Genomic DNA, 15,696 nt, shown 5'->3' with positions numbered 1-15,696 from the left:
AAACATCATTACATAAAAGGGTACAGTCTTTTTTTTTTTTTAGTTTTATCATTTCAAACGGGCCAGATCTGGCCCGCGGACCGTAGTTTGCCCACTGCTGGATTAGACTGTCTTCGGGGAGGGAAGGCAGGCCTCCCAGAGCACTGATCTTAGAGGAGCAGGAGCACCTGCTGGGAGGTCTCACAGGGAGGGCCGCACCGCCTCCACACCTGTGGGTGTGAGCAGGTGGCCTTCGCAGGCATAATGGGAAGGACGGTGGATCCAAGGCTGGTTCGGAGAGGGAGGCTGAGGCTGCTGGAAAGCAGGGAGGGCGGACGTCTGAAAACCCCAGTGTCGTCTAAAGAAGTTTGAATCTCACTTTTAACAGCTCGTTTATCAAATAATATATCAAAGAAGTGCTACACTTTGTTGGAATCATTTTCTTTTTAGTTCTCAACACAGTTCATATTTTAGAAAAAGGGGCCCAGGCCAGAGGAGGCACTAAGTTTGCTGCATGGTAGCCCAGGGCACCCTGCCTTCTCCGGGAAGCGCACCGGCCCTGGGAGACAGGCCCCCTCCCCATTGCTCAGAGCACACTTCTGAGGGCCCAGAAACATTGAAGCAAATGGCCACCTACCACGGGCTGGCTACGAAATGTCGAAACAAAACACAGTCCCCCTGGTTCATCTCGCAAACAAAGAGGATCCTACGTTAGTGGAAATGAGACTCCACCATCTAACTCTGATCCTAAGCAAAGGTTTCCAACATGTAATGCATGAGCTTTCCTCCGTGGAACGTGGAACGTGCAATCACTACATTTTAAAAGAAGAAAAGAGAAGAGCTTGAGTTTGTGAACCCTGAGGACTAGGTCTCACTGCAGAGCTTGGGGTCCCCCCGCCACCCCCGTACTGCCTGCTCTCAGCCTTAGGCGAGCCTGTCCCAGGGGGTGCACTGAGCCAGGGACACCATGGGCCAGGCCTCGGTGGGAGCTCACGGTGAACTTGCCCTGAACGGAGCCTAAATGGAAGGCCCATCAAGTGGCTCAGCTGTCACTGGGGTTGCACTGGAGCCTGGGCCTGCCGTGTTCACAATGTTTTTGGGAAGAAACAAAAAGCAAAAAACAAAAGAACGACATTTCAGGGAAGAAGGTACACGTTGTGTTATGTATCACAGTTAACTAGATTAATTTAAAAATTTGATTTTTGTTAGATTTGGTGTTTTAGATGTAAAAGATTTGATTTTTATCAAATTTATTTCATGTTTATTATATTTCTTTGATTTTAAATATTTTTACTTTATGATAAGTGATTGAGCTTTATCTTTATATTTAGATCACAGAACTCATTCTCTAAAAATAAAAATGTGGTTAAAAATATAGGCCCTTGTAGCATATAAAATATTTGAGCACAATTATGTAATGACTTCAAATCCTAATTTATGTTTTGGGAGGCAGCTTCTCCCTTTATTTTTCCTGATGCACTAGGAGCACTAAATGCTATCAACTTGCAGAAGATTTATCTGAGTTATTGCCTGGTATCTTGCAAAATAAAATACCAAATCAAGAGTAAAAATATATTTAAATGTTATATCACCTTAGGTCTTTCAAGTTTATAAATTTAGCATACAGCCTAGTTGACACTTCACAGTCAGAGACTCCCCACACTTCTGTTTACACACATTACCCTCCTGGGGTGTTCTTTTCATATCCCCGCCCCCCTTTCCCTCCCTCCCTCCCTCCCTCCCTCCCTCCTACCTCTGTGTGAATATATTCATTGGGGAGTGAGGGGTGGTCCTACAAATTGCTCAGTGCATCAGCTTTCTGGTAGCAGTGCTGGGAGAAGCAGTCAGGATGCTGGGAGATCATTTGTAGTTAATCATTCCTCATTGCTTCGCTGACACTATTCATCTCAGTGTGTACCTAACAGTTTTGTTTTTTTAAGCCATTCCAGAAATCTCAAAATCTTGGATACAATTTAGAATGATCTCTTTGCTCTGTCAACGGGGAATTTTGAAATTTGTAGACAAACATGCTGGAGTAAATCAATTAAGATGCTGATGATTAATTTGTGGTTTCTGAAAAGTGTATAGTGGTCAGAACTGACATGATTTAATCTAAATTGTCTTGAAATTTCAAATTTTATTACTTTCTTCTAAGAAAGTACAATGAAAACACCAATCACCATTTTTCAAGATGGCACACCAAAAATTATTAAATATTTCACTTTGCATATTTTACCTAGGGTTTATTTGAAATTATGTGCTATTGTGCAAGTCTTTTATTATTTATTCATTGTGCATTCTTTTAACTTTAATTGTGAAAATCCATTTTTAAACTCCTTCTATGCCTAAACAGTAACAATATGAAGAATTCCTAGAGTGTTGGGTTTGCCTGGTATGAAGACTTTATTTTATTAAACACTTTATCTGTATTACAACTATGTCAAATAGCATGAAATTCAGTTACCAATCTTCTAACCACATGTACCAGAAAAAGTGATTGTAACAGTTTAATGAATTGAACAAGGTTATAGTTTGCTAATAAAAATAATGATGCCCTCAACAAATATAAAACACCTTCCTCAGCCACAGGTAACACACTATCCCTGCAAAAGCAGAAAATGCCCAGACAGCCCAATGCCGCAGACATTTGAGCTGGGTCTAAGGGCAGTAGCTTTGCTGTGTTTGCTTGAATTTTCCGAACTATCTGGGTTCTTGATTCCACAGGGCTATTGTGTGGATCCAGTAATCCAGGCACAAAAATACCCGGGGAGTGACTCCCCTGGCGTCCAGGTTATGAGCGGCTCAGTCTTTCCACATGCCTGGGGGATGAGCTAGCCCCAGGCGAGTTCCTCTTCCAGCTTCCTAATCCCACAGGCGAAACAGCGCCCACAGCAGTCAGATCAGCAGGACCTGCGGCTGCAGCCCCCGGAAGGCTCTGCAGCGGGTGCCTCTCGGGCGTCTTTCTGCATCACGACTGCCTGGAACTAAGGAGAAGTTGAGAATATAAATATCGACCACACTGACTCCCTCCCTGTGCGCCACAGCAGACATTTATCTCCCTGGCGCGAGGCCCTGCGGAGCCAGCTCCTCTCCTTTCGCCTGGATCTTCCTTATAAACAACTTGGGAGAGGGAGGGAAGCAGCGCAATGCTGGACCCCCACCCCCACCCCCCTGGCGCCTTTTCTCCTAATTTCCCCGCTTGTCCTGGAGAGCGAGGTCGCGGTTTCAAGCAGCAGGCTCACTGTGTGCAAGCCTTTCAGCCTGCAGAGGGCTCTCACTTCCCCTGGGCAGGGGCGCAGCGGGGAGCTGGGGTCCCAGGCACTGCCGCTCTGCGGTCCCAGGGTCCAGCCCAGCTCGCTCCCGGCCAAGGGGACCCCGGGTCTGCAGGACGCCGCTGCGGCTCCAGGGCTGGCCGCTTCCTCAGGCTCCAGGATAATGCCCTCCCCGGCCTTCCTCCCGCCCGCGCTCCTCGAACTTTTCAAGTCCCTGCAAGGGAGCCCGCACCGCTGGCCCACAGGCGCTTCCTTCTAGGGCGTCACGGGGTCCGGAGCGCACAGCCGCCGCCAGCGCCCGGGGGAGGGGGTGTCTTAGGTGGCGGCTGAGCGCGACTGCAACACCCTGTTTACCCCCAAAATAATGCACAGTGCCAGGGGAGGGGGCACCAGGGGAAAGGCGCCGCATCTGTGCCCAGGATCACGGGCGGGGCAGCCTCGCAGCTCCAGGGGATGGGACGGGAGCGGGGGTGGCACGGGGACCTCCGCCCACCCCACCCGACAGCTGTCAGCCCTTGGCATTCGTTGGCTCCCCCACCCCGCCTCCTGAATACCACCCCGGCCAGCCTAGCCCCCCGCCCTCCTTGCTGACCTAATAAGGCCACGCAGGGTGTGGGGAGCTGGATAAAAGGCGCTCCGCACGGGGCCTCTGCAGACAGCGGACTCTGCAGACAGCGGACTCTGCAGACAGCGGGCAGCAGCCACCAGCGAGCACGACCATGGCCAAGGAGTGGGGCTACGCCAGCCACAATGGTGAGTCCCCAACGGGTCCGGGCGCCCTGCACTGCACAGACCGCAGACCGCGGGCGGCTCCAGAAACGTGCGTGGAGGGGTCGGATGGGGACACCACGCAGCGCCATCGCTGCCCCTTTGCCTTTATCCGGGCAGCCCTCCCGCGGAGCTGGTGTCACTCCCTGCGGGAGCGGGCTGGCTCCCTTCCCACGGCCACGCTGCCTCCAGGAGCCAGACCTCGCAGGTCCAGCTGAGTGGCCCCAAGTCCGGGCGGCAGCCACGCACTTCTCAGCCCGGTGCGGGCACAGGGCGGGCTCTGAGCACCACCTGGGGCCAGTCTTTCCGTCCACCCGACGGCAGAAGGTGGCCTGCGCCCATTGCACAGAGCAGCCGCGAGGCTGGGCCCTGGAGGAGGGCAGGCGGCTCAGTCTCCAGGTGCAGGAGGAGCCCCTGCCTCCGTAGCCGGGGCCCCGGCTGCCACCCACGCCCCCGCAGCCACGCGGGTTCCTCACTAGAACGAGGGTCCGCATTGTGCCCCGAGTTAACAACCCCCCCATCCCCCCCCCTGCCTGCCCAGGTCCTGACCACTGGCACGAGCTTTACCCAATCGCCAAGGGAGACAACCAGTCGCCCATCGCGCTGCACACGAAGGACATTAAGTACGACTCTTCCCTGCAGCCGTGGTCGGCCTCCTACGACCCCGCCTCCTGCAAGAGCATCCTGAACAACGGCAAGACCTGCAGGGTGGTGTTTGATGACACCTACGACCGCTCCAGTGAGTATGGCCCTCAGGCGGAGCTCACGGGTCCGCAGCGGCACTGGCAGAACTTGGGACAGTCAGCATTAGTGGGAGAGGGACTCCGCCCCTGGGGATGGAGAGGAGGGGGCTGCGCTCTGGTCCTGGGGCACCGCGGGCTGGCGGGCGGGAGGGGAACGTCCCTGCGCTCACTGCGCGGCCAGGCCCCGCAGACCGAGAGGAGATGGGAGGGGAGGGGCCGTGCGCACAGGGGACTGGCAGAGGTCTCGGTTCCAGGGCCTTCACCCGGGGGTCCTCTGCTTCCCCCCACACACGGCGGAGCTTCCATTCTACAAATCGAGGAACAGCGCAGAGAAAGGAGTGGGCGGCCCTGACGTGAGGGCGGCGGCCCTGGGGGAGGACAGGGCCAGAGTGAGGAGGCGGCCCGCCCTCCCTCCGGGTTTGTCTGACTGACGGCCCTTCCGGAGAGTGTTTTTAAGTTCCTGACAGTTTCTTCTTGGGTGTGTGTGTGAGAAAGAAGAACCCCGTCTTTAAAACAGCTCTTTATTATACCTACACTGTTAGCAAACCAGTGGCATCTCTAAGGGGCTGACTAGAGAGGCTGTTTCACTGTACACGAGGTAAGTCTTCCCTGAATATTTTGGTGCTTGACGTGCAACAACACATCTTCTGATGACCCGATTTGTAAAAAAGTTAAAACCATCCTTAGTGATGCACATACAGGAAGATTCTCGAGGATGTCATAAAAAGGAGCAAGCCACAGTTCCTCCTACCAGGAGTGCCAAGGCAGGAATATCATAGAAATAGACATTTTCTTAAGCAATAATCTATGTTGCTTATCTCTTACCTTTCTCTCCATTTAAATCAAATGCCATTTGGGGGGATGAACAACAGCCTGAAACAGGACCAATTAGGTTGGGCCATGGACATGCCATTGGGGTCAGCGGGTGGCCGGCCCCGTGCAGTGCCGTGGGCTCGTCCTCACACGTTGGAGGCGTGTCCAGGTGACTGTGCCAGCGGTTGGACAGGACATGCAGCGCGTCAAGCCATGGCTCCCGCATGACCACGCTCATGGGAGCCTCGCTCTGCCGTTTCAGACGGGTGCTGTGGTTCTCCAGGCTGCTTCAGGGCCCGTAGGCGGGCAGTTCTTTCTAGAACTGCATTCTATGATGAGCCAGCTGCTATTGATAAATAATTTTACTTATTTATTTATATTTCAGAGAAGAAGGGAGAGGGAGAGAGAGATAGAAACATCAAGGATGAGAGAGAATCATTGATCGGCTGCCTCCTGCACGCCCCCCAGTGGGGATTGACCCCGCAACCCAGGCATGTGCCCTTGACGGAATCAAACCCGGGACCCTTCAGTCCGCAGGCCAGTGCTCTATCCACTGAGCCACACCAGCTGGGGCCTCAATCTTGAGTTGAAGGTTTCTGCCTGGTTCCCACATCCTCCAGGGAATAGTTCAGCCGCTCACTCACTCCCCGGGCCGAGTGACTGAAACCAAATGAAGTGACAGGACGGAGGCATTTGGACAGCAGCTCCAGTTCATGCCTGGGAGCGCTCCCCTGGGAAACCTGGCTTCCCACTTCCTCTCATTGGAACAGGCCGTCTCAATGGCGCTCTGGCTTGGAATAGGAAAGTGGTTGGAGAAAAGAACTCACTTCGCTCAGTGCCCCGCTGGGCACCATGATGAGCAGTTCAGTTCTTAATCTCCTTCCATCCTCCCAGCAGCCCCAAATGCTGGTGCTATTAGCACCTTCCCAGAGAAGATCAGCAACTTGCCTGAGGACACAGGGCCAGGGGGGTGGGCGCAGGGCGGGTAGGGGGGAGGGCACATGGTGGAGGGTGGTCACAGAGCCAGGGGGGAGGCACAGGGTCAGGGGGCAGGCACAGGGCCAGGGGGAGGGCACAGGGCGAGGGGGGGGGATGGGGGAGGAAGGGGAAGGGCACAGGGCCAGGTATCTGTCTGGTTCTCAGCCAGCAGTCACTCCCCACTGCTCCACACGCCCACCCACACTCTGCTTGTCTACAACCCCAGGGCTCACCCTGTTGCTTCACTTTTATGCTCATAAATGTTAAATTGACATTTAAAAAAATAATAAAACGAGCAAACAAACAAGACAGGATGGAAACAGGGTTGGCTTTGATAGATGCCAAGACTCTCTTTTGGAAGAGGGGGCCGTGTGGCCTGGGGGCACCCCCCCTCCCCCCCAGCCTCAGGGCAGCGTCGGGTGGGGCTCGGCGGGTCCAGCACCCGCTGACCAGCTTCTCCTCGCAGTGCTGAGGGGCGGCCCTCTCAGCGGGCCCTACCGCCTGCGCCAGTTCCACCTGCACTGGGGCTCCGCGGACGACCACGGCTCCGAGCACACCGTGGACGGGGTGCAGTACGCCGCCGAGGTAGGAGCCGCCGCCCCGGGAACAGCCACGCCGCGCGTCCGCTCTGTGCCCAGCCTGTAGCTTTGCCAAGAGCTGCGGTCCTTTCTCGGAAGCTGAGGCTGCGGACTTCTGGGCTAGCGGCTAACAGTTAAGGGGCGGGGTGGGTGCCCGAGGGAAGAGTTCCGAGGTGGCACTAAGAGTTTGGACTGCAGCTGAACAGAAGGAAGTCCTGGCCGATGGGATGCTTCCAGGTGAGCACCGCTGAGCCCTCTGGCAGCCCCACGAGGCAGGGGACAGGTGGGGAAACCGAGGCACAGCAGGCGGCGTCAGAAGTCCCCCGGGGGGCGTGCCGGGCTCTGCCTCAGACCGGCTGTGCGTCCGCAGCTTGTCCTGCGCCCTGAGCTGCCCCTGTGGAAAGAGCTCTTCAGGTGCGGAGTTCTGCCAGCACCCAGCCCCTGTCTCCTCATGAAGGCTGTTCATGCGTGTGTGATTGCATGTGCACATACATTCACACACACGAAGAGCAAATAGTGCTCTTTGTCTCAGTGCGTCCATTTTAAAAAGCACAATTTGTAGCTCAGATCAAGGCCCTGAATTACAAGGAACTAAGAGAAGCCTCCTGCTGGAGGCGATGGTGCCTGGAGGCAAGCATCTTCCCGCCCTTCCCCCTCCCGGCAGCTGGGGCAGCGCAGGAAGCCAGGGGCGGGGACACTCTCAGGCAGCTGGCTGTTGGGTGAACTAACTCTGGGAGACCCACAGGCCCTCGCGTGGCCATCCGCCCACAGCCCCCCTGAGCCCGGCGCGAGACACTCCTACTGCCAAGGCCTCTAGGCATCCCCCCCAGTTAAGTGTGCGCCTCACAAATACAGGGGCTTGCAGCCTGACCTCTGTGCATGGGGGCACCTCTCTCGTTTGATATTGTGTGAACGGCTAGGAATATTGTGTTCCCTTGCCATTCTACGTGGCTCCATATGGGCCTTGGACAAATTTACCTGGCGCCTCTGTCCTCAGTTAGGATGAGGTACCCCGACTGCGAACAGGAGGCTGATGTAAGACGTTCACATCCCGGCTTGCCCCCCTGCTTCCCAGTTCCCTGTGGCTGCAGGTGCTAGCGGACTGAGCTGTCTCAGTCAGAGGAGGGAGCAAATCTCTGACTTCACAGCTCAATTTTTATTCACTGTTTATCACAAAGCCCTAAATCTATGTATCCTCCTTTTATGCACATTTGAACATTCGACATGTCGCCCAAATGGTGGCTGTTACTGTTAGGATCCCACCAGCTTCCCTGCGCTCTCAGCGGCCTCGGGCCGGGAGCCGCGGGTGTCCTGCGGGCGTGTGGCGCGGTTCCCTGGCGCCGGGGATGAGCTCACAGCCTCTCTGCTTCCAGCTGCATCTGGTCCACTGGAACCCGAAGTACAACACCTTCGGGGAGGCTCTGAAGCAGCCGGACGGCACCGCCGTGGTGGGCATCTTCCTGAAGGTGAGGAGCCCGCGGCCACGCGCCTCATTCCCAAGCTGGCCTCCTGCCCACGCTCAGGGTGGCACCGTTCACTCCCCCCTTCTGCTTAACGGGGAGCAGAACGAATTTCAGTATTCATTCAACTAATGCAGGTATTTCTGCTAAGACCAGCTCAAAATGTCTGCTTTCCCTTAAAAGTGTACCTTTTGCCATATTTCTCAAGATGTGGATCTGTAGATGAGTGTGGTGCAGAGGGCGGGCGGGCAGCACGGCCCATTACCCCTTCCCACGACTCATCCCACGGCCTGCATACCAGCAAAGCCGATGTTGGGGAATCTGTGATGCTGGGCCCGGCCGCGCACCCCCCAGGCTCAGGCAGGCCACATGCTCAAGGTCTCAGCGGAGACAGCACGGGGAATGTGTGTGTTGTTGAGCCAGCCTCGGTTTTAGAGGCCTTAGTGTCGTTAACACAAGACTTTAGTGGTGACATAATCTAGACTCTAAGCCAGGAGCGGACACCTGCCTTCTTTCTTTCTGAATGACCTGGTTCCTCTTATGTTCTTCCTTCACTGGTCATGTCCACGCTTGGACACAGCTCCACAGGGAGGGCGTGGGTCTGAGTGGAAAGACGGATGGGAGTCTAGTTTTAGGTACACCGAGTCCATTCTGGTTCTAATTCTATCTTAAAAAAAGAAAAACATGGAGCGACTTTGCAAAGAAGGTCGAGGACACAGAAGCAGATCAACATGCAATTTTGTGGTTCTGTCCTTCAGAGGCCTGGAGTCCAAGTTTAGTTCAGAAAATGCAAACTCTGAAATTTGTGGGGGAGAAAGAAATTTATGGTTTGCTCAGTGCAAGAATTCCTGGCAGAGTTATGAGTACTGGTTGCAGATGGATGGGTCAAAACTGGATTTTAAGACAGTCCTACATTATGGAGAAGGGAAAAGTGTAATTATCGGTTTTCTATTTTCTTACAGATAGGACGTGAGAAAGGCGAGTTCCAGCTGATTCTCGATGCGCTGGACAAAGTGAAGACAAAGGTAAAAAATCCTCCTTTCCCTCCGAGAACAGAGAACGAGATCTGTCAGCTTTCTCTTTCTACATTTCAAGTGTATTTCTTTCACCTGAATTCTGTTGCCAAGTTTGATGAGTATGCTAAGCACATATGCAGATAAAGACCATTATACCCGTATGTTTACAGCTTTAAAGCCCTTTCACCTGCATTAGCTTATGTAATGCTCACTGTCAGTTTGTTACATAACTGCTTTCTCAATGAGTGAATGAGCTATGGCCACCCCCAACACATGCACACACCACATACACACACCATATACACATACAACATGCACACACATACTTATACCATATTCACACACACTACATACACACAACCACATGCATACACCATATGCACACACACCACAGGCACCCCCCATATGTGTACACATATACAACACACACCACATGCACACACAAACACGTCATACACACACAACAAATGTACATACACATTTACACACATGCACCATGTATGCACACACAACACAGCACATGAACACACACCACATGTGCGTACGTGAAACAGCAAGTGCACAGATCATGTGCACCCACATGTTACATGCGTACACACAATGCACAGCACCTACACGCACACACACATTTGCAGAGGTGCCATATGTGGCTGCTGGTAGCACCCACCTACGGCCACCCTCGCAGGAAACCCCTAGTGCACCCGCTGGCACTGTCTGCGGCCGCTCCATCGAGTGCGGGTGCGCTTTGCCGCCACAGGAAGCAGTCCGTGTTCCACAGAACCTGAGCCTCTTGTTCCCACTAAGACCCAAAGATTAACTGATGTGAATGGTTTTTGTTGCAGTTTAGCGAGGTTTCTCCTTTTGTTGGGAAGTGATAGAACTACAGCTCTGACAGCTGAGGAGGAATAACATTACAGGACTGTCCCAGAGCCAGTCAGACCTCACCGGCCTGCTGCCCTTTGCCCTTTGCCCTTTATTTCTGAAGGCACGTGCTTTGTTTAGAAGCTCCGTTGTCTCTACGGCCTTGAATTTATTCTGACAAACACAGTGGTGAGGGCCTGGGGAGCGCGGTGTGCACGTTAGTGCACCTGCCTCCTCACCTGCCCATCTCGCCTGCCCGCCCCCCCCTCCCACCACGCAGGGCAAGGAGGTGCCCTTCACCAACTTCGATCCGTCCTGCCTGTTCCCCGCCTGCCGTGACTACTGGACCTACCACGGCTCCTTCACCACCCCGCCCTGTGAGGAGTGCATCGTGTGGCTGCTGCTCAAGGAGCCCATAACCGTGAGCTCCGACCAGGTGAGCCGCCGCATGGGCGCACGCAGCGCGGGCCGGTTCCGTGGGAGTGTGTACAGCTGCCCCGTGGAAGCTCAGAGAGCTGCCCTGCCCCAGGGGATCACAATGGGCCCGGCAGGTACAGCCACAGTCAGCCTGTCCCACCTCCCACAGCGTGAGGTCACAGTGGGCCGGCAGCTACAGGCGCAGTCAGCCCGTCCCACCTCCCACAGCGTGAGGTCACAGTGGGCCGGCAGGTACAGGCGCAGTCAGCCCGTCCCACCTCCCACAGCGTGAGGTCACAGTGGGCCGGCAGCTACAGGCGCAGTCAGCCTGTCCCACCTCCCACAGCGTGACTTCCTGGGGCACCAGGATAACGCACACCGTTTCCAGGCGGCTGTGATGCTGGGCGGTGACTGAGTTTATGCTCTGGAAACACTTAGGGGTTTCGGTGAACAGCACTTTGTTCACGGGAGGCGGCCAAGTGCAGGGTAGGAGGCAGGAGGCTCACCCCAGGCCTGGGGAGGAGGTGCAGACCCTGGGGAGGGGGTGTCACCTGTGAGGTGCCGTACAGAAGCTGAGGCTCAGAAAAGGCAAGTGATTAGCTGGTGATCACACAGCTACGTGCAGGGTCTGAGATTCCCCCTCCGGACTGTCTGCTCCAGCACCCCGGACGCCCCCCTTACTGCTTCTGAGGAGCGCGCAGCAGCAGTGATGGAGGAGACTGGAGGCCAGGCTCGGGGAGATGGGTGGGCACCCCGGGGAGGTGGGGTGTGAGGAACGTGGGCTTCCCGGCGTCTCCCGTGCCTAACGCAGCAGCTTCTCTCCCTCGTGGACTCAAGTTCACGCGGTCGTTGCTATCAACAGATCAGGTTTAACTGGTACAAATATTTTGAAAGAGAGAATTTCTTAAAGGAGAAAAACTAAAAATATTTTCATGTAGAAATATAGCATCACTGACAAGAATTTCCTAAATTCATCTCCCTAAGGAGAAAGAATTGGTTCTGAGCATTCTAAATGTAGCGCGATTGTTAGTTCCTGGTGCTCTTTGAACAATGGATTCCTGCATGTACCCAGTGAAGACGACTTGCTGGTGCACTTTGCACCACTGTCCCCTCCTCCATGAAATGAACTGTTTCAGAACCTGGGAGGAGGCTCTGACCGGGGGCACGCGGTCCTGCATGGAATAGTTTTCCCGTGTGAAGAAAAGGCCTGTTCCACCAGGAACTGGTCACCCGCCCGCTCTGGACTGAGTGGGAGGCAGGCGCTGTGTTTGCTGATCTTGTTTAAAAGCCATGGTTTCTGACTCTGCCGCACGCATTGTGTGTCCACTTGGTCTGACGTGGAGCTGACCACCTCCCTTTGCCCTGCAGATGGCCAAGCTGCGCAGCCTCCTGTCCAGCGCCGAGAACGAGCCCCCGGTGCCCCTGGTGGGAAACTGGCGCCCACCGCAGCCCATCAAGGGCAGGGTGGTGAGAGCCTCCTTCAAGTGAGCCCTCCCCGAAGGGAACCCGCCCCCGAGAGCGGGTCCCGCCTCCTTCCCGTGCTCCTTGTGCCACATGTATTTCAGTCTCCACACCGAGCGACGAGCGATGCAATCACTGACGACAGGATGAGCAGGAAAGCACCCGGCCTTTGTAACGATCACCTTTCCTAGAAAAGTAGCATTTGTAGCACAGTTTCGAAAAAGAGATGGAAGAGTAAAGATATAGGAAAAGGACGATTGGGCACCATTTTTCTGTCATAAATTTCACAGAACTTCAATTTTACAATTTTCACGTTACCCATTGTCCATTTTAACAGCTTAGTGAGAAATTCTATATGTAGGTGCGGAGGCGTGTGTAAGTCATATAGCAATTAAACTTGACCAGACAGGAACTGAGATGAGAATGTGTTTTAACCCTTAACTAAACCAACAGAGGCCCATGAGGTATTAAAATTCCAGCTCCTGTAAAGATGACCTGGTTTTGATTATCAATGAAACAAAGACACATTCGACCAGGAGATTTAAGAAAACATGACCCTGTATTTGAATTTTTTCTTCCTAAAGGTGGTTGACTGTAGCCTAATACTTTTCTTTCCCGGAAGGAGGACACTTATTTTTAATTTCGCTCCTTTGGTTTTGCATGCTTGTTAACTAAACGGCCCGGATCTCTGAGTTGAGGGTGGGATTCACGACTCCTGGCACAGGTGGGGCGATGTCTGACATGCAGTGAGGCGGGCAGCTGATCAGCAAAATAATAAAGACATGAATGCGAAGAGTTCCGTGCCCTGGTGTGTGTGCTGTTTGTTGTTTGTTTGTTTTTAATGAAAAGGGGTTGCACATGACAAAACAGGGTGAAACTAAGAACAAGCCCACATACTGAGTTGGGTTGGATGCTCCACCCCCTTGGCGTGGCGAAGACAATTAGTGGGAGCCTCTGAGGAAGCCGCAAAAGGACCACATGGCCATGAATTTGAGAGTAGTCTCCAGAGGTCTGAAGGCTGGTTCAGGATTTGGGATTCATACCATAGGTGCCCCTGAGGAACAAGGAATGACCCTGGTCCAACACGTCAAAAGTCCATCCACTTAGCCCAGCCAATGTGGCTCAGTGGTTGAGCATCAGCCTATGAACCAGGAGGTCTCAGTTAGATTCCAGATCAGGGCACATGCCTAGGTTGCAGGCTCGATCCCCAATGGGGGGTGTGCAGGAGGCAGCCGATCAATGATTCTCTCTCATCATTGATGTTCCTATCTCCCCTTTCCTCTCTGAAATCAATCCTATATAATAAAAGCCTAATATGCTAAGTGTCTGGTCTATGGGTTGCTGTTCAGTCAAAGCATAATCTACACTAATAAAAGAGAAACATGCAAATTAACCATCACTCTGCCACTCCGCTACACCCACAAGCCAGGCCCACCAGCCAATCAGGAGCGAGTGGCGGCCACGGAGCTGGAGCAAGGAGGAGGCTTGGGTTGCCCCTGGTGATGGAGGAAGCCAAGCTTCCCACCCGCCTGGCTGGCCCTGGGCTCTGCTCAAGGCTATAAAGTTTCAATTATAGAAGATAAATAAATCCCAGATACCTGCTTTCCTCCACTCAAGGAGGCACTGAAAAAGAAAAAGAAAAAAAGGAAAGGCTGGGAGCTTGGGTCGCTGGGAGCCATGGCCAGCCTGCAAACAGCCATCAGCCCCTCACTCAGGCTGGCCAGGCACCCCAGTGGGGACCCCCACCCTGAAGCTTGAAAACAGCCTGCAAACAGCCCTCAGCCCCTCACCCAGGATGGCCACACACCCCCAGCAGGGACCCTCACCCCATGGGGTCGTGGCTGGCCAGCAAACCACCACACAGACCCCTCGCCCAGGCCACCCCATGCCCCAAGGGAACTCCCACCCTGATCTGGGACACCCTTCAGGGAAAACCAGCCAGCCCCCGCCTGTGCACCAGGCCTCTAGCTATACTAATAAAAGGGTAATATGCTAATTAGACTGGGAGACCATCCAGGAGACCTTCCGGACATTCTTCTGGACAAAGCCATGGTGGCGGGGCTGCAGTAGAGGCAGTTAGAGGCCAAGAGGGGAGGGCAGTTGTGGGTGATCAGGCTGGTGGGGGGGCGGGGCTGTTGGGGTTAAGCAGACCAGCAGGGGGGCCAGTTAGGGGCAAGCAGGCCATCAGTGGGGGTCAGTGGAGGTGATCAGGACAGCTGGGGGGGCAGTTTGGAGTGAGCAGGCCAGCAGGGGGGCAGTTGGGGGTGAGTAGGCCAGTGGGGAGGGGAGGTGGGGGCGAGCAGGCCAGCAGGGGGGCAGTTGGGGGAGAGCACACTGGCACTGGGGGCAGTTGGGGGTGATCAGACTGGCAGGGGTGGGGCAGTTGGGGGCAAACAGGCCAGCATGCAGAGTGGTTAGGGGCAATCAGGCAGGCAGGCAGGCAGGTGAGCGGTTAGGAGCCAGCAGTCCCGGATTGCGAGAGGGATGTCCGACTGCTGGTTTAGGCCTGATCCTACCGGCAGTAGGACATCCTTTGAGGGGTCCCAGATTGGAGAGGGTGCAGGCTGGGCTGAGGAACACTCTCTCCCCTGTGCACAAATTTTGTGCACCAGGCCACTATCCTATCTAATAAAAGAGTAATATGAAAATTAACCATCACTTCAAGATGGAGCCACCCACAGCCAATAAGGAGGGAATATGCAAATTGACACGACAAATATGGCGGCGCTGGCCGGAGCCATGGAGCCAAGCCGGCTGGAGTGCGGGCATGGGAGGCTTGGCTTCCTTGGTCTTCCCAGCCGGTTCCGTGGCTGCCGCCCAGACAAAGCCATAGTGGCAGGGCCAAGGTAGAGGCGGTTAGGGGCGATCAGGTCAGGAGGGGAGGTCAGTTAGGGGTGACCAGGCCAGCAGGGGGAGCCAGTTGGGGGCAAGCAGGCCAGTGAGGGGGCAGTTGGGAGTGAGCAGACCAGGAGAGGGGTGTCAGTTGTGGCCAAGCAGGCTGGCAGGTGGGGGGGGCAGTGGGGGTGATCAGGCCAGTAAGTGAGGGCAGTTGGGGGTGAGTAGGCTGGCAGACAGAATGGTTAGGGGCAATCAGGCAGGCAGGCAGGTGAGTGGTTAGGAGCCAGCAGTCCTGGATTGCGAGAGGGATGTCCGACTGCCAGTTCAGACATTCCCCAAGGGGTCCCAGATTGGAGAGGGTGCAGGCCAGGCTGAGGGACAACTCCCCCCAGCCCAGTGCATGAATTTTGTGCACAGGGCCACTAGTATGCTAATGATATGCTAAGGCCACTCAACCACTCGCTATGAAGTGCATTGACCATCAGGGGGCAGACAGTTGACTGATCAACCAG

The 15,696-nt window shown here is 54.6% G+C and overlaps 1 protein-coding gene across 1 annotated transcript; it reads left to right on the top strand.

Annotated features, from left to right (window-relative positions):
• Positions 1-3,833: 3,833 nt before the first annotated feature.
• On the top strand, positions 3,834-13,146 carry CA3 (carbonic anhydrase 3). Its single transcript, XM_059672053.1, has 7 exons — positions 3,834-4,004; positions 4,561-4,758; positions 7,020-7,138; positions 8,505-8,597; positions 9,554-9,616; positions 10,749-10,904; positions 12,254-13,146. The coding sequence occupies exons 1-7, from the start codon at positions 3,971-3,973 to the stop codon at positions 12,371-12,373; spliced, it is 783 nt and encodes a 260-aa protein (XP_059528036.1). The 5' UTR covers positions 3,834-3,970; the 3' UTR covers positions 12,374-13,146.
• The last annotated feature ends 2,550 nt before the right edge of the window (positions 13,147-15,696 follow it).

Source organism: Myotis daubentonii, chromosome 17 (genome assembly GCF_963259705.1).
Source record: "Myotis daubentonii chromosome 17, mMyoDau2.1, whole genome shotgun sequence".
In the NCBI taxonomy this organism is placed as follows: Eukaryota; Metazoa; Chordata; class Mammalia; order Chiroptera; family Vespertilionidae; genus Myotis; species Myotis daubentonii.
This window is presented reverse-complemented; position numbering and strand designations above follow the sequence as displayed.

Excerpts from the sequence above, each read along its gene's own strand:
- CA3 (XM_059672053.1), top strand. The coding sequence starts at position 3,971 with ATGGCCAAGGAGTGGGGCTACGCCAGCCACAATG. Across the intron at positions 8,598-9,553 it reads TGGTGGGCATCTTCCTGAAG|ATAGGACGTGAGAAAGGCGA; the intron begins GTGAGGAGCCCG and ends ATTTTCTTACAG. Across the intron at positions 9,617-10,748 it reads TGGACAAAGTGAAGACAAAG|GGCAAGGAGGTGCCCTTCAC; the intron begins GTAAAAAATCCT and ends CCCACCACGCAG.